This window comes from Malania oleifera, chromosome 3, assembly GCF_029873635.1.
Source record: "Malania oleifera isolate guangnan ecotype guangnan chromosome 3, ASM2987363v1, whole genome shotgun sequence".
Classification (NCBI taxonomy): Eukaryota; Viridiplantae; Streptophyta; class Magnoliopsida; order Santalales; family Ximeniaceae; genus Malania; species Malania oleifera.
The window spans coordinates 15002778-15027663 of NC_080419.1; the positions used below are offsets into that span (position 1 = coordinate 15002778).

The 24886-nt window shown below is 38.6% G+C and overlaps 1 protein-coding gene across 1 annotated transcript in view; it reads right to left on the reverse strand.

The window, feature by feature from the left end:
- Window positions 1–499: 499 nt before the first annotated feature.
- The window catches only part of LOC131150208 (DUF21 domain-containing protein At4g14240-like), a 38355-nt gene continuing 13968 nt past the window's right edge, over window positions 500–24886 (reverse strand). Inside the window, exons 3-13 of the mRNA XM_058100804.1 lie at window positions 22032–22115; window positions 21829–21942; window positions 20315–20398; window positions 20122–20193; window positions 19523–19590; window positions 18699–18786; window positions 18482–18555; window positions 18011–18389; window positions 17872–17918; window positions 17635–17716; window positions 500–754 (exon numbers count right to left, since the gene is read on the reverse strand). Coding sequence (XP_057956787.1) covers window positions 659–754; window positions 17635–17716; window positions 17872–17918; window positions 18011–18389; window positions 18482–18555; window positions 18699–18786; window positions 19523–19590; window positions 20122–20193; window positions 20315–20398; window positions 21829–21942; window positions 22032–22115 — 1188 coding nt within the window. The 3' untranslated portion in view covers window positions 500–658. The remainder of the gene's footprint in view (window positions 755–17634; window positions 17717–17871; window positions 17919–18010; window positions 18390–18481; window positions 18556–18698; window positions 18787–19522; window positions 19591–20121; window positions 20194–20314; window positions 20399–21828; window positions 21943–22031; window positions 22116–24886) is intronic.

The following is a 24886-nucleotide window of genomic DNA, read 5'->3' on the forward strand; positions in this document are numbered from 1 at the left end:
ACTCTTAAAATCTTGGTATATGGCACCTTCGGCCTTTGTGCCAAGATGGAGCTCTACTACCAATTGATAAGTGTAGTGATAAGTTTGCACAGTATCTTAACTAGATAGCTATTTAAGTGTGAGCATCAGAAAATAAAGGGACAAGAAGAAAAATAGTTATAGAGGGGGAAATTAGATGAATCGGGAATAGACAGGGATGCCATAAACTGATTTAGCAGTTTTGTATGAGATGTCAACATCTTTTGAGAAAAGTAGAGCATCATATAACTAGAGAAGTTCATAGAAGAATTGAGGAAATCCTCGAAGTTGTAGTATTCATTCTCATAATCCATGCTTGTCCATCACAATTGTATTTAGATCTGTTAAAGCAAGTAACCCTTCCTTTTACAACAAAATTAATAGAAATTGACCAACTACTTCTTACAGTCAACAGCAGAAAGTAACGAACTGATTCATAACAATTCATATCAAACTCGTGTAAACAAACTCAAAAAGTGTATGCTCAGGAAAATATCCGTGCAGATAATTTGCTCATTAAACTTCCAAAATTACAATATATCACATGAGCTTTTATTTTTCTTTTTCCCACAATGGAAATAAAATACCTCTCTTGAGATCACCAAGATGGGTTCATAATAAGTAACATGATTACAAAAATTCATTTCTTGTTCAAATGAAAATGCTCACCAGGGGTTCCATGAAAAGGCTCCTCGGCAGACTTTTTTGGTGTTTGCCCTTGCTTACTGAGGGCCCCCTGAGGCATTGTAATGCAAACAAGAGAATAAATAAGCTCCAGTCACAAGAGCTAAGGTGTGTACTAAAAAAAAAATTAACAGAAAGTGATTCAAGATCAACACTTCCTACGGGCAGATGTGCATGTGGAGAACATTTAAAAAACAAATTCTTTCTCAGCTAGTTTAAGCTTACACTACAACTACCATGAAATATATGTTGAGAGTGAAAAGCCAAAGTGCCAAATGACTTTGGATATCTCATCAAATGTCTGTGTTTGACAACAAATTCCACATTCACTCACTGTCAACATGGTTAATTTTGGGCATCTATCAGCAGTGTTTGACAACAAATTCCACATTCTCTCTCTCTCTCTCTCTCTCTCTCAACACACAATAGTGGTTGAGAAGCTCGCTCTCTCTCTCTCTCAACACGCAGTGGCAGTCAAGAGAAGACCTTCAACTTGGTTCTCGAAGGTGGGAACATCAACATCCTCAGCATCATGGAGTACAAAAGAGCCAGGAGGACTTCCATCTTTTTATCGAATGGTTCCTCACAGCTTGGAATAAGACTTCTGGGTGACACGAAGCAATAGACACATGACGACATAGTGGCAACATCAAAATAAGGAACAAAGGGCAAAAGCTTGTCGCTGCAACTGAACGCAAACAAACAGGGAAAATACCGTGCCCCAGAGATAAACAGTGGCATCAGGAGATCCATAGCCTTCCCAGAGGGCTGCGACTGAAAGGTTGGCAAGATCTTTTTTTCAGAAGATGAGCTAGGTCGTCCAGTAATTCCCACTTCGAAAAGTAAGTATGAGGAAGGCCTCTGCACTGAAAGGGATGACACTGAAAACTTGCAAATGGAGAAAGCTACCTTTCTCTCTCGAAGCAGTTCCAACTTGGACATGGCAAGAATCTGTGTTTTTGCCCCCCACTGCCGCACTGCAGTAACTCATTAAGGATATCCTTGTACATTGAACATATACAATGCTTCACAGCAAGGAAACAATGGCCCCAATTGTTTTTTCTAATTTTCTGGGCCTGACTCCTACTCTTCTTTTGCAGAACTTGGGTGGGCCTTGACTTGGGCTCTGTACCACAAGCATGGGGGGTTATCTTTCCAGCCCCTCTCACCCTCACAAGCATCTAACTCTAGGTCCAACCCAATTCCTCCACTTCCTTCAAGTTCCATGAAGGCCCACGCAGTGTCATGGACATGGAGAGCTCAAAAACCAAAAGTAATCACCCTTACCCAAATCTACTCAAAGTGTCAAGGAGTCAGGCCCATGCAGTGGCAAGACTATACTAAGTCCAACCCAATTGTACTCATCCTTATCAAAAGAAACACTCCAAGTGTAACCCAGTGGTCAAGTCTCATGACTCAAACGCCCTTGAACCAACTACGGTTGTTCCTAGACTCAACATGGCAAGGGAGTTGAACTCAAATTCCACTAGCACCGAAGGTAACTCTTATCCCCACGGAACAACCAGAATCTTGGATGACAATGCCCAATTCAATAGCCAATGACTAAGAAGGGCATACACCCAACCTCTAGGTTGAGAGTACCGTGTGACCTCATTCTCAAATGGATCCTATGTGGGGCCCCCAATTCCACATGGAAGCCCAAGACACACCTCTATGATACCGGCGGAGGTAGGCTGCTCACCTAGTGTTCCCCCAAAAGTAATGTCTCCAAAGGATTCTTGTTTACATAAGAGTAATCGCCAAGAATCTAATGATCATACATCTTAAGTTCAAGAACCCCACCATCAACACTATCTAGATCCACCACAACATCATAGTGACATACTGGAACTATCGTCATGACATCTTCATAGTCAAGTCAAAGTATTTTGTGAATGGCCGAATGGTTTGGCCTTGAGTTCTGTATATTATATATAGACTTTACAAGAATGCTATACATGGAAAGTAAATAAGTTCTAGCATGATTCAAGTCTTATACATGTAAACTATAATTTGTCAAGCCCTATACATGTAAACTAAATACATGCTAAATGTATAAAATAATGAATGGAGAAATAAGGAAATAATTGTGGGCTAAAATAAGGAAAGAAATCTGTTGCTGTTTGTTGTTCCGTCGACAGGCCCCCTCAAATTGATGTGGGTTGATCAACAAGCATCAATTTGCTACTTAGGAAGCAATTTCGATGACGAGAGAGAGCCTTGGTGAAGATATCAACAATTTGTAATTTAGTGGAAATATGTGAAAGAGTGATAACATGAGTTTCAAATGCTTCACGGATAGGGTGACAATCGACTTCAATATGCTTCGTGCACTTATGATAAACAGGATTGGCCATGATTTGGATAGCACTCGTATTATCGACATATAGAGGTGTAGGATCAGTCTCAGAAAAAATCTAGCTCAGCAAGCAAACCTCAAAGCCAAATAACTTCAGAACAAGCAAGAGATCAATGCATCACCTAAGAACACACACCAACCAGTGATGGACCAACGTGTATCCGCACAACCAACCCAATCAGCATCGCTATATGTAGCAAGGCGAGTAGAATTGCCTACAGGGAAGAATAAACCACGAGCAGAAGTGCCCTGAACATAGCGTATGATCCTTCGGACAGCAGCCAAATGAAGATGACGAGGAGTCTGAAGAAACCAACTAACTTGCTATACAGCAAAAGAAATATCCGGTCTAGTAATGGTGAGATAGACAAGACTACCCACCAACTTCCGGTATAAACTAGGATCAGCAAGTAAGTCACCCTCCTCTTTGCGAAGCTTGGCATTTAATTCCATGGGAGCATCAACAGAAGTACCCTCCTGAAGGCCAACTGTAGCCACCAAATTACTAGCATACTTATGTTGATTGAGTGAAATACCAGAGGGACTACGATTCACCTCAAGACTAAGAAAATATATGGGAGACCCAAGATCTTTCATATGAAAGGACTCTGAGAGATAAGTCTTGAACTGAGCAAGTAAAGCATAATCAAAACAAGTAAATCACAATATCATCAACATAAACCAAAAGAACAACAATACCCATGTATGATTTCCGAAGAAACAATGAAGTGTCATAGTTGCTCTGCTTGAATGAAAATTGTAATAAAGTGGTACAGAATTTATCAAACCAGGCCCTCGAAGCTTGTTTGAGACCATAAAGAAAGCAACGAAGCTTACACACATGTAAAGTTGGAGAGGGAAACAAGCCCAGGGGTGGCTTCATATAAATACTCTTTAAAATCCCCGCGAAGAAAAGCATTCTTGACATTCATTTGATGTAGTGACCAATCACAGGAAGCAGCAATAGCAAGAATTGTACCAACAGTAGTCATCTTAGCCACAGGAGCAAAGGTCTCTTCATAAATGACATCATATTCCTAATTATTCCCAAGTGCAACAAGGTGAGCTTTGTAACAATCCAGACTTCCATCATATCGAACTTTGACTGAGTAAACCCATTTACAACCTAGAGGTACAATTGCTTCCTACATAGCTTGTTGCCAACAATCATGCTTGGCAGTGTGTGAGTAGGATGTGGGAATATCTAAATTGGACAATGCAACAATAAGAGCTAAAACAGAATTGCCAGAACTAGAAGAGGGGAACCCATACCTATCCGGGGTACAGACACTCGAGAAAAGCGATGTACCAAAGGCTCTGGAAGTGCTGCAACTGACTGAATCTGGAGCGTGGTAGGATCAGATATCGGATGAGCCACCGGAAGAGACTGTGAGCAGGAGTGTCGCATATACATGATACTTGGTTTAAAACAATAACTAACTTGATGAGGATCCGAGACCTGCTCCTCAAAGGAGGGGAGAATCACAGTAGAAGAGGACGGTACAGAGGAGATAGGAAAGAAATGTTGATTAGAAAATAACATTCCTAGAAATTTGTGTACGATGTAATGTAGGATCATAGAAAACAAATCCCTTTTGACACACATTATATCCCAAGAATGCACATCGAACAAATTGAGCAGATAATTTATGTCACTCATGAGGAGGTAAATGAACAAAACATACACAACCAAAGGTACTGAGGTTATCGTAACTAGGTTGCTAAGCAAATAAGCGGAAATAAGGAGACTCCATGAGTAGGACTTGAGAAGGTAAACGATTAATCAAGTAAGTAGTAGTTTTTAGAGCCTCAACCCAAAACAAGGATGAAACAGAGGATTCTAGCAAGAGAGTACGTACCACATCTAAAAGATGACAATTTTTGCGTTTGTTTACTCCATTCTGTTGGGGAGTAGCGCTACATGGACGTTGATGAATAATACCTTTAGAAGCCAAAAATGTCTAAAACTCAGTAGACAAATATTCACCACCGGAATCTGTGCATAATGTCTTAATAGAAACAGAAAATTGATTGTCAACATACACAAAAAACTTAGTGAAAGTACAAAAAACCTAAGATTTAGAGCGAAGAAAATAGACCCAAGTAAATCCGCTATGATCATCAATGAAAGTCACATAGTATTTAAATTTTTCATGTGAACTAACCGAGAAGGTCCCCAAACATCACTATGGATAAGATGAAAGCACTGAGAAGCTCTACTAGCATGCAAAGGGAAGGGAAGATTTTTGCTTTTACCAAGTTTGCAAGAAGCACACTCAAGAGATGAAGAATGTTCTTTATTACCAAGTAAACCAGAGTTCAATACATGAGATAAGATCTGAGTATTAGGATGGCCTAAACGACGATGTCATATCATACTAAGATCTGAAACATTATTACAAGCAAAAGACTTAATAGAAGAAACTGGAAAAAGTATTGGAACAGGAAGAAGTAGTGGAAACAAGCGCCCCACTTGTGGTCCCTTCACTATCGGCTCCTCCGCTTCTTGGTCCTGTACAACACAACCATTACAAAAAAAATTAACAGCACGATTGTTATCAACTAATTGACCGAGAGATATAAGATTCGTGGAAAGCTAAGGAGCAAGAAACACATTAGTGAACTTAGAAGAGGCATCTCTAACAGCAGCTATTGGCAAAGAATTGCCATTGGGAGTCTGAATAGCAGATTGACCAGTGTAAGGCCAAATATGACACGAGATAGTGGGATTATTCGTCATGTGATTAGAGACACCCGAGTCCACATACCAGAGATAAGTAGAATTGTTACCTTGGAGCTCCATTGCTGAGAATGCCGAAATTAGCATCTGTTGCACTATTTCGGGTGTGCAGTAATTCATTGTAGGAGGTGCAAGAACAGAGGAGTCAACTAAAGAAGAGCCAAGGGCCACAAAAGTCACTGTGGGAGGTACAATAATAGAAGTCTGTAATGCCTAGGTCTGACGATTCTGCGGGGGGATACGACACTCTATGATAATGTGACCCTTCTTGCAATAAGAGCAGTATTTCTTGGAACAATTAGCAGCAATATGCCCAAATTATTTTCAGCAAAAACACTACAAGGTGCTTGAATGAGAGGCGGTCCTCGTCGTTGAGCAGCATAAGCCACAGGGACGGACCCTGAACTACCATGAGATTGTGCTAGAGTAACTTGAGTACTAAGTTGTTGTTCTTCACGAAGTAACTCACCAAAACAAAAATCAATAGAAGGAACAAGAGAACGATTCAGCGGAGAAGAGCGAACAGATTCATACTCAAGGCGGAGTTTCATAAGAATTTGATCACGACGACTAGCATCGTGAAGACGTTGAATAATGGGAAGAGAGGCAACAGGAATATCCGCGGTAACCAGATCATAATATTCTTTCCAAAGAGTCAAAAACGCCGAATAATAGTCTTGGATGGAACGATTGTCATGTTGAAACATGGCAATCGCATGCTCTAACTGAAAACGACGGGCACCGTTATCTTAATGATATACTGTTTTTAAACAAGTCCACATGGATTGAGCGGTGCGATAAGGTCGCAAGTTGGGGACAATATGTGGCTCAACCGAGCCAAGAAGTCAAGACATAATTCGAGCATCAAGCACAGCCCATGAAGGACAAGCCGCTGAATCCTTGGATTTATCAAGATTGGGTGCACAATCAGTGCCATCAATATGACCCCAAAGATCTTTTCCCTTCAAGAAAAGTTCAAATTGAAAAGCCCACGTAGAATAATTGTTGCTCGTGAACTTGGCACACACAAGTGCGGATTCCATGTTAAAGAAAGGAGAAAATTGAGAAGCTCAAAAAAAACAGACTTTGCCGAAAGAAAAATACTACCAAAAAATTGAGAAGCCCAAAAATAAATCAACACACCTACAAAGAAAACCAAGATGAACCTGCCTGCACAAAAAAATAAATCTTGAACCAAGAAACCTGGTGTGCAGAGAATCACAAGGGCAAAGAAGCACCAGAACCAGGAATAGAAAGAACCAAGATCAACCTTCCTGCACTAAAAATTAAATCTTGAACCAAGAAACCTATTGTGCCAAGAATCAAAAGGGCAGAGAAACACCCGAACCAGCAACAGAAACCAAGATCAACCTTCATGCACTAAAAATTAAATCTTAAACCAAGAAACCTATTGTGCCAAGAATCACATGGATAGAGAAGCACCAGAAATAGCAACAGAAAGTTGTTCCGATCGACCTCCCTGCACTAAAAATAAATTGCAAACCAAAAAAAACTGTTGTGCCGAATCACAAGGGCAAAGAAGCACCGGAACAGCAACAGAAAGTTGTTCCAACAGCCCCTCAGCCACAGAAATACCAGGAAAAAAAAAACAAAGAAACAAAAACTTCTAGAAGAGAATAGACCCACAACAGCCACAGAAACGAGAGACACCTCCGAAACCGAGAAAACAAAAATAAAATAAAATTCAAAAGGAAAAAAAATTAGCAGTCAGCAGGCTCTGATACCATGTCAAAGTATTTTGTGAATGGTTGAATGGTTTGGCCTTAAATTCTGTATATTATATATAGACTTTACAAGAATGCTATACATGGAAAGTACATGTAAACTATAATCTATCAAGCCCTATACATGTAAACTAAATATATGCTAAATGTACAAAATAATGAATGGAGAAATAAGGAAAGAAATCTTTTGCTCTTTGTTGTTCCGTTGACAGAATCCACATTAGCCAAGTTCCCTCCAAGTCAAAGTCATATAACAAAACCATGTGTCACAGGCACGGGACTCTAAGGCCATGACATAATGCTAGGAAGAACATAGTCAAATTTGAGAAGATTACTCCTTTATAGGATCCCCCCTCTCAGACAACAGGTGCTCATGAAGAAAAGGAGGACCAAGAGCTAGGATCCACCAATCCTCGAAGCTTTGCAAGACAACACATGCTTTAAGGAGCAGGTCACCAATTGGGTTCTCCAAAAGATAAAGATGGTTTAGTAAAACCATCATAGTGCCCTTCAAACGCTTTGAAGACAGTGCCTTGAATGTTCAAAGATATTAAAATAAAGAAAAGGGAGGATGGGAGAAATATTAGAAAGGAATTTCAACACCAATAGGGAGTTAAAATGACTAGAATTTTCAGTGAATTACAAAAAACTAGGAAGGTGCTCTGAAGTGGCAAGGACTTGCCCCCACGGGCATGGTGCGGTGGTAAAGCAAGCGGGGCGTAACATGAGTTCCAAAGGTTCGATTCCCATCGGTGACAAAGTCTTGGTGCACTTTGTAGCTCCTCAGGGGGTCCCATCCGCATGATGTAAAGGAGGGGCCATGGGAGGGTGACCGCATCCTGAAGGTCAACCCAAGTGTGTATAAGTCGTGACCGCATATGGATTAATACGGATGGTGCATAAGGGGGGAAGGTAGCTATCCCGTGGGTTTGGTGCTGCACCAGGGGGTCCAAAGGGCTCGTCGGTGGCTGGAGTTCCCACGTGAATCAAAAAAAAATGTTGAGGAAGCTCATCTCATAGAACATAAGGGTCCCAATTATAGATAAAAAGGCTTTAATTACGTCCTTTCTTAAAGATTGCAGAGGCAATGTTGTTTGTTTGTAGGAAACTGAAGTAGTGGAGGTGGATCAGTTTTTGGTCAAAGGTTTATGGTGACAGAAGGCCTGTGGGTGGATTCCCCTTGGAGTTAAGGGTAGTGCAAAGGGTATTCCTATTCTGCATAAGCATACTGTAGTGGAATTAATGGACCACTCCTCTAATTCCTTCTATCTCCTGCTTGTTCAAGAACCTTTAGTGGATACTCATTGGGGTTTATAGCCTAGATGAAGGACCCCCCTAGACATCTTTTTTGAAAGGAAGTCTTGGATGTCAGCATCTAGTGGAGCTCCTTGGATCATGGGAGAAGACCTCAACATGGTGGTCTATCCTTATGAAAGAAGAAGGGGTAACTCATAGAAAAATTGCAGTTGTTTTTGGAATTCATCAATGAGAATACCCTCATTGATCTTCCGCTCATGTATAGCACTTTCGCTTGGTCCAACTCCAAGGATCCACCTTCTTTCTTGAGAAATGACAAGTCCATAATTTCTGCGGATTGGGAAAATTCACTTCCCTAAACTAACTCAGAGTCTCCTGCCTAGGCCCATTTCAACCACTTTTCTATACTCCTTGACATAGGAGAACTTAAATGGGGCCAAACTACTTTTCAATTCAAAAACATGTGGCTCAAGCACAACAATCTCAAGGACCAAGTTAAGCAATGGTGGTCTATGCTCCATTTCAAGGGGAAAGCCAACTTTGTGCCAGTCTCAAAATCAAAGGGATTGAAAGAAAAGTTGTGGTTGTGGAATAGAAGTACCTTTGGAAATGTTCATGTGAAAAACACTACGACTCTTAATGGCATCAAAGAACTTGACAAGTTGGATGATAAGACGCTAGGGTGGGCTTCATCATATAGAAATTGGGGAAATTGAAAGGATGGAAAATAGTAAGAGAAAATAGGTTGATTACTTCAAGAGGATCTACCTCCAAATTAGCCAAAGGCTATGAATTCTGTTATTGCTTGAATGAAAAAGCCTCGCAAAGTTACATATATATATATATATATATATATATATATATATATATATATATATATAGGGTAGGGAACCCTACTCCTATTAGGAATGTAAAATATCCCAATCCAAGTCCTTAATGGATACAATCCTAATTGATTTGGGACTCTGGGAATACTAACACATGAAATAAAAATCCTAACATTAAATAGAATCAATGTTTTAAAAGGCAATGGCTTCAAGCAAGGTGTTCTAACCCTTAAGAGGTGAGGCGTAAGGCAAGGCGTTGGTGCGTAATCCTTTTGAGAATTTTATTTTTAAATTAAAATACGAATAAATTACATTTATTTTATAGTTTATAAATAAATAAAAATTAATAAAATCACAAATATAATGTCTAAAAAAATCAAATATAATTTGCAAACTCCTTATTGGACGTTAAAAAGTTACTAACTTTAATTCATTACATAAGTCATGAAAAGAGATAGCTATAACATTATAAAGTTCAAATTATTTTCAAGATCTACGATACAACTCTCAATTATTTCGGAAAGGGTCCAAGAGTTTTTGAAATCAACTCATATTATGACATTCCTTTTATATATACATGGAGTTAAAATTTTCTAGCCAAATCTAAAAAAGTGCAAAAGGTGTGTCTTTTGTACTAATGTGTAAGCCTTAGCATGTAAGTTGCCTCGAGGTGTGCCTTGATTGAGCCTTTTAAAACATTGAATAGAATCCCATAGATTTGGGAATCATAATACATTAATTAAAAATCCCAATTGATTTGGGAATCTTAACATAGGAGTTTGGCCAAGGTCTTAATGCTAAAAGATGGGTGAAGAGTGTTGCTCAAAAAAGAATTGGACGAGATTATCAATCTAGAAGAGATCACATGGAGTCAAAAATCTGTAGCATTATGGGTAGGTCAAAGAGGGGGGTCAGAACACTAGTTTCTTTTGTTGGACAGCAAACTCTCATTGAAAATTTAATGCCATATCCAAAATCAAAACTAGGAGGGACACCATGACTATAGAAGAGGATATTAAATTTTACAAGGACCTCTGTGTTGACTCTGAAGCCTAGAGACTAGTAGTGGATGTAATTAACTTCAAATCTCTTAGCTCTTCCACTACGGTGTGGCTTGAGAGGCTCTATGATGAAGCAAAAAGTCTTCAAGCCCTCGAGGAATGTAATAGGGATAAAACCCCTAGCCAAAATGGTTTCTCTTTGGCATTCTTTCAAGCAAATTGTCATGGTGGGCGTGCTTCTCAAGCATGAGATTCTCAACACTTTTGAGGAGTTCTATAGAATAGGTAGATTCATGAGTTGCATTAATACCACCTTTGATTTTGAAGAAAGCTGGGGCTTGCAATATCAAGGATTTTCGCCCCAATAAGCCTTGTGGGATGCATCTACAAGATCCTAACCAAAGTCCTAGCTGTGAGGATTTTTTTTTTTTTTTTTTTTTAAAAAGGCCCATTCTAGAGGTCATTGGGCAGCACCAACAGACTTATGTGGCTGGGATGCAGCCCTTGTAGCAAATGAAGTTGCGGATGCCTACTGCAAGGAAAGAAAATGAGGGTTGTGTAAGCTGACATGGAGAAAGGTTTTGATAACATCACCTAGAACTTCTATATATTCCTAGAGATTGGCGTTGGGGAGCTTTGGTGCAGATGGATTGCACAATGCATCAATATCCAAGCTTTTCTATGCTCATTAATGGCTGCTCATCTAACTTCTTTTGCTCCTCTAAAGGCTTGAGACAAGGTGATCTCCTATCCCCTCTTTTATTTATCTTGGTTATGGAAGTGTTAAGCCTCATGTTGAAGAAAGCTACTGAAGGAAGGCTACTTAAAGGTCTTAGTGTGAGAAAAAATGGGAGGTTTATGGAAGTTCCATTAATGAGACCCCCTCCAATCCACAACCTTTGATGCCTTTTGGTTGGGTTTGAGGCTATTAACTGAATTTGGGAAAAAGTGAGATTATTCCAATTGGGGATAGCACAGGAGGGCCTCTCCTAGCTGAACTTCAATCTACAAGATGGGACCTTCCCATTAAATACGTGGACTCCCTCTTGGAGCCAAATTCAAAGATAAAGGAATTTGGACACTAATATTGAAAAGTTCGAGAAAATAGTAGCATGCTGGAAAAGGAGCCAGTCAAAAAGTGGGAGAATCTCATTAGGAGCAGCTTGACTAACCATATTATCTAGTACATGTCCCTCTTTCCCTTTACCTATTTTAGTTGCCAAAAGACATGAAGGAATTCAAAATACAATTCTTTGAGGGAGCTCGAGGCAGGAATTTAAATACCACCTTGTCAAGTGGGCGTTGGTTAAACAACCTATTCTTGCGGGATGCTTGAGGCTTGAATCCCTCTACACTTTCAATAAAGCACCTCCTTGGAAATGGTTGCGCAAATTCATGAAGGAAAAATGGCAGGGAATCATTGCTTCTAAATATGGGCTCAAGCACAACATCACTACTGTTGGAAGAAGATCCTATGGTGGGGAATCATTGCTTCTAAATATGGGCTCAAGCACAACGTCACTAATGCTAAAGGGATGGGATGATTTGTTTCCTCTATCTTAGCTTTCAAATGGAGAACAGGGACAATGTTTTCTTTTGGCACGATGATTGGTGCGGCTAAAGGCACCTAAGCGCTAAATTTCCTTCCATCTTCAGCTTAGCTTGTGACAAGGATGCCCTCATCAGATAGCATCTTTAGATCTCAAATCAAAAGACCTTAGAACAAAACCTTCATTAGAAATGTCGCAGATAGGGAACTTCAACCTTACAGACTTTTACAGTAATTTGCACAAATTCTAATATCGAAAACACCATCAACGAACCAAAATGGAGCCTGGATAGTAACGGTATCTTTTTACAGGAAACTTTCCCAATGGGAACAAATTGGGACAACCTCCCTTGGAATCACATCTGGAAGAATGGAGCCCCCACAAGAGCTGCTTTTCTTGCTTGGGAAGCAAAACACTGGAAGATTTTAACCCTTGACAACCAGTAGAAAAAAGGGGGCCAACAAGTATTTTCTATGTATAGTTGGCGTTGAATTAGTGGACCACATCCTCATGCACAGCCCCTATACTCGGAACGTTTGGACATGGCCTTCTCCTTAACCAGGCTGCAGGAGGGGAGTTTCAACGAGCAGAGCAAGGCTTTGACTCTCGTCCCTCTTGCCATATTTTGGTGTACTTGGAAGGAAAGAGACAGGAGAGACTTTGAAGGATCAATTATGCCCTTGCACAAAGGGTTGTAACGGTATCAATAACCCCCAAAACCATTACGTAACGGCGCTACGTAACGGTCACGGCCTTTATTTAAAACCATGTTCCACGCACAAGCATCAAGAAAAGTCTAAACAGAAAAAGAAATTACACTTCAATATATCTTTTTCACATATTCTTTCCTGTGGTACCAACATTTTGTCATTATTATCCAGACAATTTGGATTTTGAGTTTTGAGTGGTCCATATTTATCTTATCATATGGGCAAAAGATCCTACATAGAAAACTTAGTCTCTGCCAGTATTCTCGAACGATGTCTATTTAATCTTTGACAAACAAGCACATTGATGGGGATCAACATGCACCTCGAGTATCTTTCACGGATATTGTCACACGTGGACAACCACCCGAAGTCCACCATTAGATGTGAACTTTATTTGCAGCAATTGCAGAATTTATGCAATTAAAGACTTTAGCTGCAACAACTATAGTCTTTGTGCAATTGAAGACTTTAGCTACAGCAATTGCAGAATTTATGCAATTGAAGACTTTAGTTGCAGCAATTACAGACTTTATGCAATTGAAGACTTTAGTTGCAGTAATTGAAGCTTCTCTTAGAAGCTAAAAGGATGAAAACTTGCAAGTCAAAGTGTCTTGCCATCTTTATTTTACTTTTGTAAATCTCTAAGATGTCATGTGCATGCTCATGTAAGGTTATAAATATGTCATCACTTGTATAGTAAAGATCATTGCATTATCAATTAAAAAGAAGCCTTTGCTTAGATTTGTGAATCTTGTTCCTCTCCTTGTGAGTGAGTAGTGTGAGACTACATTCCATCTCCCCAGAGATTGGGTGGTGAGAGACCACGACAACCTCAAAGTCATCATCAACACTACACGCCCACTCTTCTTTCCTAGCCCACAGTCACAATCTTCCTCGAGCTTCATTATTGTCTCAAGATTCGGAAGGATCAACAGCTTGTTCGTGGTGTGAATCAAGTACTCGTACATCTTGGTGTTTGTCATTCCGAATCTTTAGTAAGCTCATTTCAATTCCTTGTTTGTTACCATCTAAGATAGCCCCTAAAGGTACCTTGTAAGCCTTGAAACTCTACCCAAATACTTGATTGAAAAATCTTGTTCATTCTCTTTGAATCTTCCTAGATTTTCAACATGAACATGCTTGCTAGTACCATGCTTAGGGAAATTTGATTTGTATGCTTGGACTTGTGATCTACGAGTTTTAATATAACATATTTTAAGTGAACTTGATTACTTGAATGAAATGATCAACTATGGATTTCTAACCAAATCATATACGTTTTCAAAATACCAACAACTTGTGATCATTAGAATATGTTTGTGATGTTCATGCTTGGTTGATTCAATTCCTTCCATAGATTGTGATATTGTGTGCGTGCTACAAAGAGGGTCAACCGTAGGACTAGGGTTACTTAGAACCGCCCTACATCATATTGGTATCAAGGCCAAGGTTAGGTTCACATTTCACCCTACTTTGTGTGACCAAACACCACTCCAAAAGGCTGCCCTAGTATTGGCCGAATCCTTCCCCAACCACTAGGATGTTGACTCGAGCCAAAAATCCTTACTGAGGTCGTAGGGCTGATGATGAGAGAGATACCTCAATAGATGAGTTGTCAAGTGAACCAAATGAGAGTATCTAATTGAGTGTGATGAGACGCATTACGATCATTCCCAAGGATCGGGAGGATTGGCGTCGCATTTCTATTTTCCATACTTACATCAAGCGTGGGAGTAAAAGTTGCAAGATGATCATAGATGGTGGTAGCTGTATGAATGTTGTGTCTAAATCCGCAACTGGGATGTTGGGATTGAAAGTTGAGCCACGCCCACAACCATATAAGGTAGCTTGGGTTGATGCCACTACCATGCCAATGAGCCATAGATGCCTAGTCCCCATTAAGATTGGTGATTATAAGGACGAGATTTCATGTGACGTCCTTCCATTGGACGTTGCCCATATTCTTTTAGGACAACCTTGGTTGTATGATTTGGATGTCTCACGTAATGGGCGTGCCAACACTTATTCCTTTAGGTGTAATGGCAAAAGAATTATTTTGAGTCCACTAGGGTTGAAAGGTGAGAAAAAGAAGACGAAAAGACAAAAACTAGTGGAGAATCATTGAATATCATAAGTAATAATCAGTTGAGCAGGAGAGTAACGATACATAGGTAGTGTATATGGTTGTCAATAGGGAGACCGAGGCACCTCTTCCTGAGCATGAAACACCACTGGAAGTATCACATATACTCTCAGAGTTTGAAGATGTCATCTTTGAGCCACCTAGTGATTTACCTCCCATGAGAGACATTCAACATGTCAATGACCTTGTTTCTGGTTCATCTCTGCCTAATTTACCATATTATAGAATGAGCCTGAGAGAACATGAGGAGTTGATGAAACAAATGAATGAATTCAGGGAAAAGGGCTTTATTCAGGAGAGCATAAGTCCATGTGCCTGCCCTGCTCTCCTTACTCCCAAGAAAGATGACACTTGGAGGACGTGCATCGATAGTAGAGCAATTAAAAAGATTACTGTCAAGTATAGCTTTCTCAAAACCATTGCTTCTGATAGGGATGTGAAGCTTGTAAGCTACTTCTAGAAAACCTTTTAGGCATTACTAGGTACCAAGCTCAAATTTTCTAGTGCATATCACCCACAAACTGATGGGCACACTGAAGTCGTGAATAGGAGCCTTAGCGACCCATTGAGATGTTTGGTAGGTGAGAACATCGCAGCTTGGGACTTATGCCTTCCTATGGCCGAGTTTGCATTTAATAGACCCGTGAATAGGACCACAAGACTTAGCCCATTTTAGGTGTCACAGAATATAGTCCTAGGAACCTTGTAGATCTTAACCCATTACCACATGAGTCTAGAGTGAGTGAGCAGGTTGATACATTTGCAAAGCACATACATGATTTACACTCTCAGGTAAGAATGAAAGTTAATTTAAGCAATGAGCATTATAAATCTATTGTTGATGTACATCGCAAGTTGCAAAAATTTTCAAAAGGTGATATGATTATGGTTCGAATTCGCCCCAAGTTGATCCCTTCAGGAAAGGTAAGAAAGCTTCATGCCAAAAAGATGGAACCATTTAAAGTTCTCAAGAAAATAAGCTCTAGTGCTTACATGTTAGCTATTCTTGATGATTTTGGTAAAAGCAATGTATGTAATGTTGAAGTTCTAACGCCTTTTCTGGAAGCTAATTCTTTTACAAAACCTAGCCCTACTAACCTGCAGATAAACCTACTCCATTCATAACTCCAGTTGCACCAGACAAGCCAAATTTACTGTTGCCACCACCATTAGTCCCACCAAAGAAAGTCAAGAAAATTGAAGAGATTCTAGATAATAAAGCAGCATACACACGAGCTAAAGCGCACCAAAAGTTTCTGTTCAAATGGAAATGGAGACCACTATCAAAAAAAAGTTGAATTCTTAAAGATGATGTCCTTCATCTCAACCCGGAGCTATATACCGAGTACATTCGACATTTTTCTCCGAAGAATTCTTTTCGGTCGGGGAGAGATTATGGAGATCAACATGCACCTTGAGTATCTTTCACTGATATTGTGACATGTGGACGGCCACCCGAAGCCCACCATTAGATGTGAACTTTATTTGCAGCAATTCCAAAATTTATGCAATTGAAGACTTTAGTTGCAACAACTGCGAACTTTATGCAATTGAAGACTTTAACTGCAGCAATTACAAAATTTATGCAATTGAAGACTTTAGTTGCAGCAATTGCAGACTTTATGCATTTCAAGACTTTAGTTGCAACAATTGCGGACTTTATGCAATTGAAGACTTTAGCTGCAGCAATTGAAGCTTCTCTTGGAAGCTAAGAGGATGACAACTTGCAAGTCAAAGTGTCTTGTCATTTTCTTTTATTTTTGTAAATCTCTAAGATGTCATATGCATGCTCATGTAAGGTTATAAATATGTCATCACTTGTATAGTAAAGATCATTGCATTATCAATTAAAAAGAAGCCTTTGCTTAGATTTGTGAATCTTGTTCCTCTCCTTGTGAGTGAGTAGTGTGAGACTACATTCCGTCTCCCCAGAGATTGGGTGGTGAGAGACCACGACAACCTCAAAAGTCATCATCAACACTACACGCCCACTCTTCTTTCCTAGCCCACAGTCACAATCTTTCTCAAGCTTCATTATTGTCTAAAGATTCTGAAGGATCAATAGCTTGTTCGTGGTGTGAATCGAGTACTCGTGCGTCTTGGTGTTTGTCATTCCGAATCTTTGGTAAGTTCGTTTCAATTCCTTGTTTGTTAACATCTAAGACAGCCCTAAAGGTACCTTGTAAGCCTTGAAACTCTACCCAAATACTTGATTGAAAAATCTTGTTCATTCTCTTTGAATCTTCCTAGATTTTCAGAATGAACATGCTTGCTAGTACCATGCTTAGGGAAATTTGATTTGTATGCTTGGACTTGTGATCTAAGAGTTTTAATATAACATATTTTAAGTGAACTTGATTACTTGAATGAAATGGGTTTCTAACCAAATCATATATGTTTTCAAAATACCAACAACTTGTGATCATTAGAATATGTTTGTGATGTTCATGCTTGGTTGATTCAATTCCTTCCATAGATTGTGATATTGTGTGCGTGCTACAAATAGGGTCAACCGTAGGACTAGGGCTACTTAGAACCATCCTACATCACACATGGCCAACAACACAATCAAAAGCAAAAAGTAATATAATGTAACTTACTGTTCCTTTCTGGGCAGTTAGCCTCCGAATTGATGGAGCTCGTGCCATTGATGAAGCAGCTGCAGCTGCAGCCACGCGTATGCTGCACAAAGATAATTTGTGAACATTAACACAACCAACCAACCCCCCCTGGCACCCCCCCTCCCCCCCCCAAAAAAAAAAAATATCACCAAATAAAGCGCTTTTTTACAACCATATCATAATATTGCATCTAGATCATCCAAAGCTTAAACCTACCGTTTATGTACGTCAACAAATTCATCCGTTTCATCCACTATCTCCTCCTGCATCCATTATAAAAAAGCAATCAAGTGAAGTTTGCTGAAAACTGAAGAAACCCACAAAATCAATTGAAGTATGAGACAGTGAAGATTGCCTGTAGAAGTTCTTCAAACACATCTTCCAGGGTGATTATGCCTATGACTTCACCATCTTCAATATCCTGTGTCAAATACGGTAACCCATTCGTTGCAGCGTCATTATATTTAGAAGAGGTTTGTCTATTGCCAACAATAGGCCTTGAAGCCTTCTCGATGTCAACAGCAACACTTTCTGACTTTTCATTATGGTTTGATAACAAAGGAGTAGTTAACTGAGAATCTCCACTAGCAACATTGTTTTCTTCAGGTATTTCCCCATCCACAATTGGCAGTGGATTCTTGCTTTTCCCTTTCACCTTCACCACAGCTGCCATATGACTGCTACCCTTCTGAAACTCATTCAATATATCATATAAAGGCATATCTGCTGGAACCCTGGGGGAATGTTCCACAAATGAACACTTCATTTCCATGCTTAAAAGTTCTAGAAAAGCAGGTTTAAGTATACATAGGGTGAGCAAGCACACCGTGGAATTCTTCGGATTGAAACAGCACTCACTGGGGTCTCCGTTTCAGGTCGTACAGTAAGAAGACTCTTTACCTATTCCAGAAATGGGTCAACAAAGAGGGGTGGGAGCAAGGGGACATATAATTACAAAGAATTAAATCAGCTGAAAAAAAAATGAAAGCCAATTGCATATTTAACAGTAACTTGATGAGGAGCTGTTAGGTTCTATTACTCACAAGGAGAAGGCCAATGATATTTTTTAGATTTCCAGAATAAACAGGAACACGGCTATGGCCTCGTGCAAGAATTTTCCCCATCGCCTCCCTGAATCAAAAAATGGATGCAGAATATACATATATATATATATATATATATATATGAACATATGTATGTATGTATATCTTTGTTCTAGAACTTATTTCAAACACATGAAGTAATTTGGGAAAAAAAAAATGAATGCACTTAGGAGTGTTGATTCCAATCTCAAACATTCCTAAACACATGCAAAAAAGCCTATCACAAGTTCATGGGATTAGTTTGAGAAATAAAACGTTAACAAACTAGTTAATGTCCTCAAGCATTTCAAATGGCATGTGAAATCGAAAGAAGTTTACAATCTCGACAACCAGACAAAAGACCTTTATAACAACAGAAAACCATCAAAACCCAGGAAAAAAAAAGGAACACGTGCACATATGTGCATGGACATATTCACGCATGTGGGAGAGAGAGAGAGAGAGAGAGAGAGAACTCATGAATGGTCAAATTTTCAGTTATCAGAACTTGTTTCAACAAAGCCAAGCTCAACCCTGAAAGCCTAAATAATTCTTCCCAAAACAAAAGAAAAAAAAAACAACAGTTTGCAACAACAGTAGGTTTACAATTTACAGACTAAGAAAGACTCCCAAAATATTTATTTAAAAAAAAAAGTCAAAACCACATTTCATGTCAAGGGACGGTATCAAAATGAACCTCATTCTAAGCAGAGAACTAAGGTAGATATGAATGAGACCAAAAAAATGAAAAACAAAGAACAAGATGAAACTATGAGCAGACCTACCAGTCCAGTTTTGAATTTACATCCAAGGAAAATGTTGACTCAATTGGTGTCATAGCCTCCTCAGCAGTCTGTTCACAAAAATAACTAAATACATAAATATATGGGAGCACCTTGATATTCTGACTGCATCTTTATTTGGTTGCCTCAGAACCTTAAGGTTGGGAGCAGGGACGAGATTAAAAAGAGTAAGTACTAAAACTTGGTAAGTGATGTGCCTAGGCATCATTTGTGAAGCCACTTAGGTTAGTTACTTCTAAGCTTCGACGTAACACTAAATCAAGCTAGCTTAATTTGGATTTATAAATTGCTTAAATTGAGATTGAGAATTAATTCTGCGGAGGAAAAGCAGGTTATTCATTATTTCAAGAATCCAGCAATATGAGCTTGTACTATATATAAATTTGTCTGAAATAGATTGAAACTTTGAAAAGAAAAATAGTTCGATTTAAATTAAGGAAAAAAATTAATACAAATAATCTGTATATTCAGGCTGGTCACATCCAGTAAGAGGTTCCATGACTCAGAGAAGTTAGGGTTCATGAAGAGGACAAGGGAAAAAGAAAAATGAGGCCATAAGCCAGTTTCACTGCTATGTATACCTTTTCCGTCAAATCCAATGCTCCACTAATAATTGTTGTCTCATCATGCGTGAGTTCACCACCCTTACCAGCCTAGAAATGACAACAGTAAAAAAGTGAAATGGAACTTGTTTTTAAGAACTTTCAGCACAGTGCATAGTGCCATGCAATAACTGTGATGCTACATGCACCAATTCCGTGTGACTTAGTTTACCTCCTGGCCATGAATGGAGACGAGGGCTTTTAACTGAGCCCGCCTAAACAGTGCTTCATTATGTCCCAGTGCCCAGTCTAGAATCTGCAGTCGTAAAAGGAGTCAATATATAGATACAGTAAACTTCTAGGTTACATTTGGTTTGCAAAATGTATTCCCAGGAATAGATTAGTTTTAGTAGGTTAATTACAATTAGTTACAAAAAAAATTATGTTGTTACTATAAAGCAAATAACAATGTGAAACATTTTATGAATCCATAATAATGAATAGACAAGAAATAACTATTCTCAAATTTCATCATGGGGATGTCTATTCATCTCTTATTGCATGTTGAATGAAATCATAAGGAATATACAGGGAATAACTATTCCCTTGATTCCCAAAATTTAAACTATATTCCATATTATTCCAATGAATAGCTATTATGTTGAACCAAATGAGCCACTAATGTTAAGAAGTAAATATGTCAAATTAAAAAAAAATTATCATTGATATCATACATAAAAGTACAAAGGGCGACCCCAGGCCACAATGCTCCCCGCTTTGCAAGGGTAAGGGGAGGGTCATCACAGTATAAGCAGCCTTACCCCTGCTTTTATGTAGAGAGACTATTTCCTTGGACTCAAACCTATGACCAACCGATCACAAAGGAGCACCAACCTTATTGAGTTAACATTGATCCAATGCTCGTCCTCATTATATAAAAGTACAAATAGTGTGAATCATTTTTTGGACAAAAAATATCCTTGTCTTTTGAAAGCAAGACGACAAATTCCTAAAAAATATAAATTCATATGCTATGCATAGAACTATAGAGGTATAAATAGTGTAAATCAATTGTGGACAAAATTATCCATACCTTCTAAAACCAAGAGGTATAAATAGTGTAACTCATTTTTTGCACCAAAATATCCTTATTTTTCGAAGGTAAGACCAAGTATTCCTTAGAGAAGTAAATCTTTATAATATACAAAGTAAATTCAACTATAATCAGATAAAATTACATTTACAATGTTCAGAAATTAATGTTTGAATATGAAAGAATAAACACTTCCATTTGATTAAAAAACAAAAAAGGTAACAGTATATATACATATCTATATCAATATTTATACTACATATATTAACAAAATTACGAATAGGGTAAATAATTTTGCGGCAAAAATATGCTTTTTTTTTTTAAATACAATAAAATAGTCATAAAAGACAGTAACCAATAACTTTATTTTATGACTGTTTTATCGTATTTATAGAAAAAAAAATTAATACCAGAAAATTAGATAAAATTGTGTTTATAAAATCTATTTTACATAAGTTAAATAATTGAACCTAGATAATAGACCAAAGAATTTTCAAAGTAATCCACGACAATAGTTTGGTTGTTTGATTTGTTACTATTCTATTAAGTTGCAAGATTATGGACCAAAAGTTTTTCATAGGAATTCAATATAAAACAATAGTTATGTGAATCCCATGTTTGAAAAAAAAAAAAAGTTGATAACTAAAAAATACCTTGCCAATAGGATACGCAATGGGATAGCAAATTATCATTAAAATACGCACGAGCCACACGAAATTCGCACCTACTGCAAGCCCATATCTAGAACATATAGCTTGTGGAATAACCTGAAAAATTAATTAAAGGACCAAATTTTTTCAATTATACACAAGTGCAAAAATTGAAGATGAAGCAAGAAGGTTTTAACGAATTGTACCTCTCCAAAGAATAGAACAAATGTCACGGATAGCACAATGGCAACGAATTGATTGAAAATTTTATCAAGGTAAAGAGGAAGGGCCTGCAGGTTGGAAGCATCAGAGAGTAGATTGCTGTAAGTAAGAGTTAAGCATGAAAATGTATGTGACTACAAGAAGATATTAAAACAGAAAAACTAAACTTTTTTCTTTAAGAGAAACTTTATCGTTATTTGGTGATCTTGTCTAGTTTTATTTTGTGAACTTCAGTTTTTCTCTTTCGTTTTTCTTTTTTCTTTGATGGTTCTCTGTCGTTATTTGGTGGACTCCTTGTCCCCACAAGACGTACCTTCTCTTTTTTTTTCTTTTTTTTTCTTTTTTTTTTTTTTGGGTAACGCCGGGTATCCACAGCCGTCAACGCGCGTCCGTTTTACGGTCCGCACGCACCGGCATGTGACTAATCCCACGCCCTGTAGCAGGAGCCCCACCCACCACAGAGAAGTAATTCAGGCGCCCGCTGCAAGAATCGAACCCGGGATGCCAGGATTAGGCTCACCTCGTGAAAGGAAATCCCGGAGTCCGCCCTTGCCAACTGAGCTCAGCCCTGGGGGCACCTTCTCTTCTTTCTATGTAATAAAGCTTCTCTTATTATTTAAAAAAAATGTAAGACAAACTTTATTAGCAAGGGTAGTACAACATGACCTATAGCCAAGGGAAGAACCTCAAAGCCTTTTAGGTTGTGGCAAATGGCGAGAACCTTTTACATAAAAAATAATGGAATAGTGGAGAGTATTAAGAATTGCAAGCCAGCAAATGGCAAATTGCCTAGGTAGGTATATGGTGCTTGAACCAAAGGGCATTGGACCAAAGGATGGGATTGTTCTTGACTCTAAGGTTATCCAAGGCTGCACAAAGAGTACAAAGATTTTGAGGGGTTGGGGGACCAACTGGAGGAACCAGCGAGAGACAAAAATGAGGGAGGAGGTGAGGTTTTCCAAAAAAAAAAAAATGTCATCATCTTTGATTTGGGTGGGGAGAGGGGAAGAGTGGAGGGAGAAGGGAGGAGGGAAGGATTTTGATGGCCCGCTGCCGCCTTTCCACTTGTAAGAGTAGATGAAAAGACAAAGAGGACATTTGGAAGTAGGTTGTTACTGGTTATTTTAATCATTTAGCCTTGTGTTTTTGCTGCACAACAGCTCAAGTAAGTGTGAGTTAGTAAGGGTATTATGGTTTTTGTCATGTACTTTTGGCATATATTATCCATAGACGCAGAGACCCATCATTTTGATTACGTCATCTAATTTACCAAATATTTTTAAATGGTATCAGAGCGTGGTCCTCTACTTCTTCACTGCTCTGCTGCTCTGTGCCGCCTCATTAATGTTGTTCTTTTTTTTCCAAGAAGCATTTCTTTTTCCCATGATTTCTGCTTCTGCAATCTGGAATTTCCAGCATCAGCCAGTGTTGCACTGCTGCTGCTTTTGCTGTTTTATTTTTTATTTTTTTATTTTTTTTAATTTCCCAGCTGCTTATTGCTGCTTCTATTTTGTGGAAGTTATGGCATGAACATCACATGTTATTGACTAGAGATGACGACTCAAAAGTTGGATGGAAAGAATTATGTTCAATGGTCTTGTTGAATAATTGGGTAAAATGGAAGACCAAACCTCAATGATAGGTTTCTCCCTCTATTTATGATATATATAAAGTACAACAGGAATGACCATAATACCCTTACTAACGTACACTTATTACAAAACAAACTCTAACAATTAATAATAATGCTAAATGACTAAATAACCATTAACACTCCCCCTTAAGCTGGTATCATATGCTCCTAGCTTCTTACAAATGAATTTCACACAAGCACCTCCCAAGGCTTTCATGAACAAATCAGCAAGCTGAAACTCGGGCTTCACTTGAGTGGTTGTGATGAGCTTCTATACAAGTTTCTCTCGAATAAAAATGGCAATCAACTTCAATGTGCTTTGTTCGCTCATGTAAGACAAGGTTGGAGGCAATATGAATAGCAACTCGATTATCACACATCAACTCCATAGGCTGAGAATGTGGAAAACCTAGTTCTTTCAACATGTTCTTCGGCCAAACAAGTTCACATGTAGTATGTGCTATAGCTCTATATTCTAACTCAGCACTTAACCTGGTCACCACAGTTTGTTTCTTACTTTTTCAAGAAACCAAATTACCACCGACAAAGATAAAAACCCGGTTGTGGACCTTCAATCAAAAGGCGACCCAGCCCAATCTGCATCTGTATATCCCTGCATATGAGTGTGACCCTGATCCTGATATAATAAACCTCTCCCCAGTGCACCTTTAAGATATCTCAAAAATGCAAATTACTACATTCCAATGACTTGTTCTTGGGGAATTGAGAAACTAACTCACAACACTTGTTGCGAAGGATATATCTGGTCAGGTGACTGTGAAATAATTCAACTTTCCAAAGGTCTCTTATAAAGACCTGAGTTAGGCAACAAATCACACATATCTGGCACTAACTTACTATTGGGATCCATGTGTGTATCAACTGGTTTGGATCCCAACAACCACATCTCATCTAAAAGACCAAGAACATACTTTCAATACAGTTCCTTTACGAGACCTTGATACTTTTATACCCAAAAAGTATTTCAATGATCCCAAGTCCTTGGTCTAAAACTTACTCTGTAGGAAAAGCTTAAGGTCTTGGATGCCTCGATCATCATCACCAATGATCACAATGTCATCTACATACACAATAAGCAAAATCCTACCAAATGGAGTATAATAATAAAAAATAACCTGATCTACTGCACACCAATGAAGGCCAAACTCAAGTACTACAACACTAAAACGGTCAAACGATGCCTTT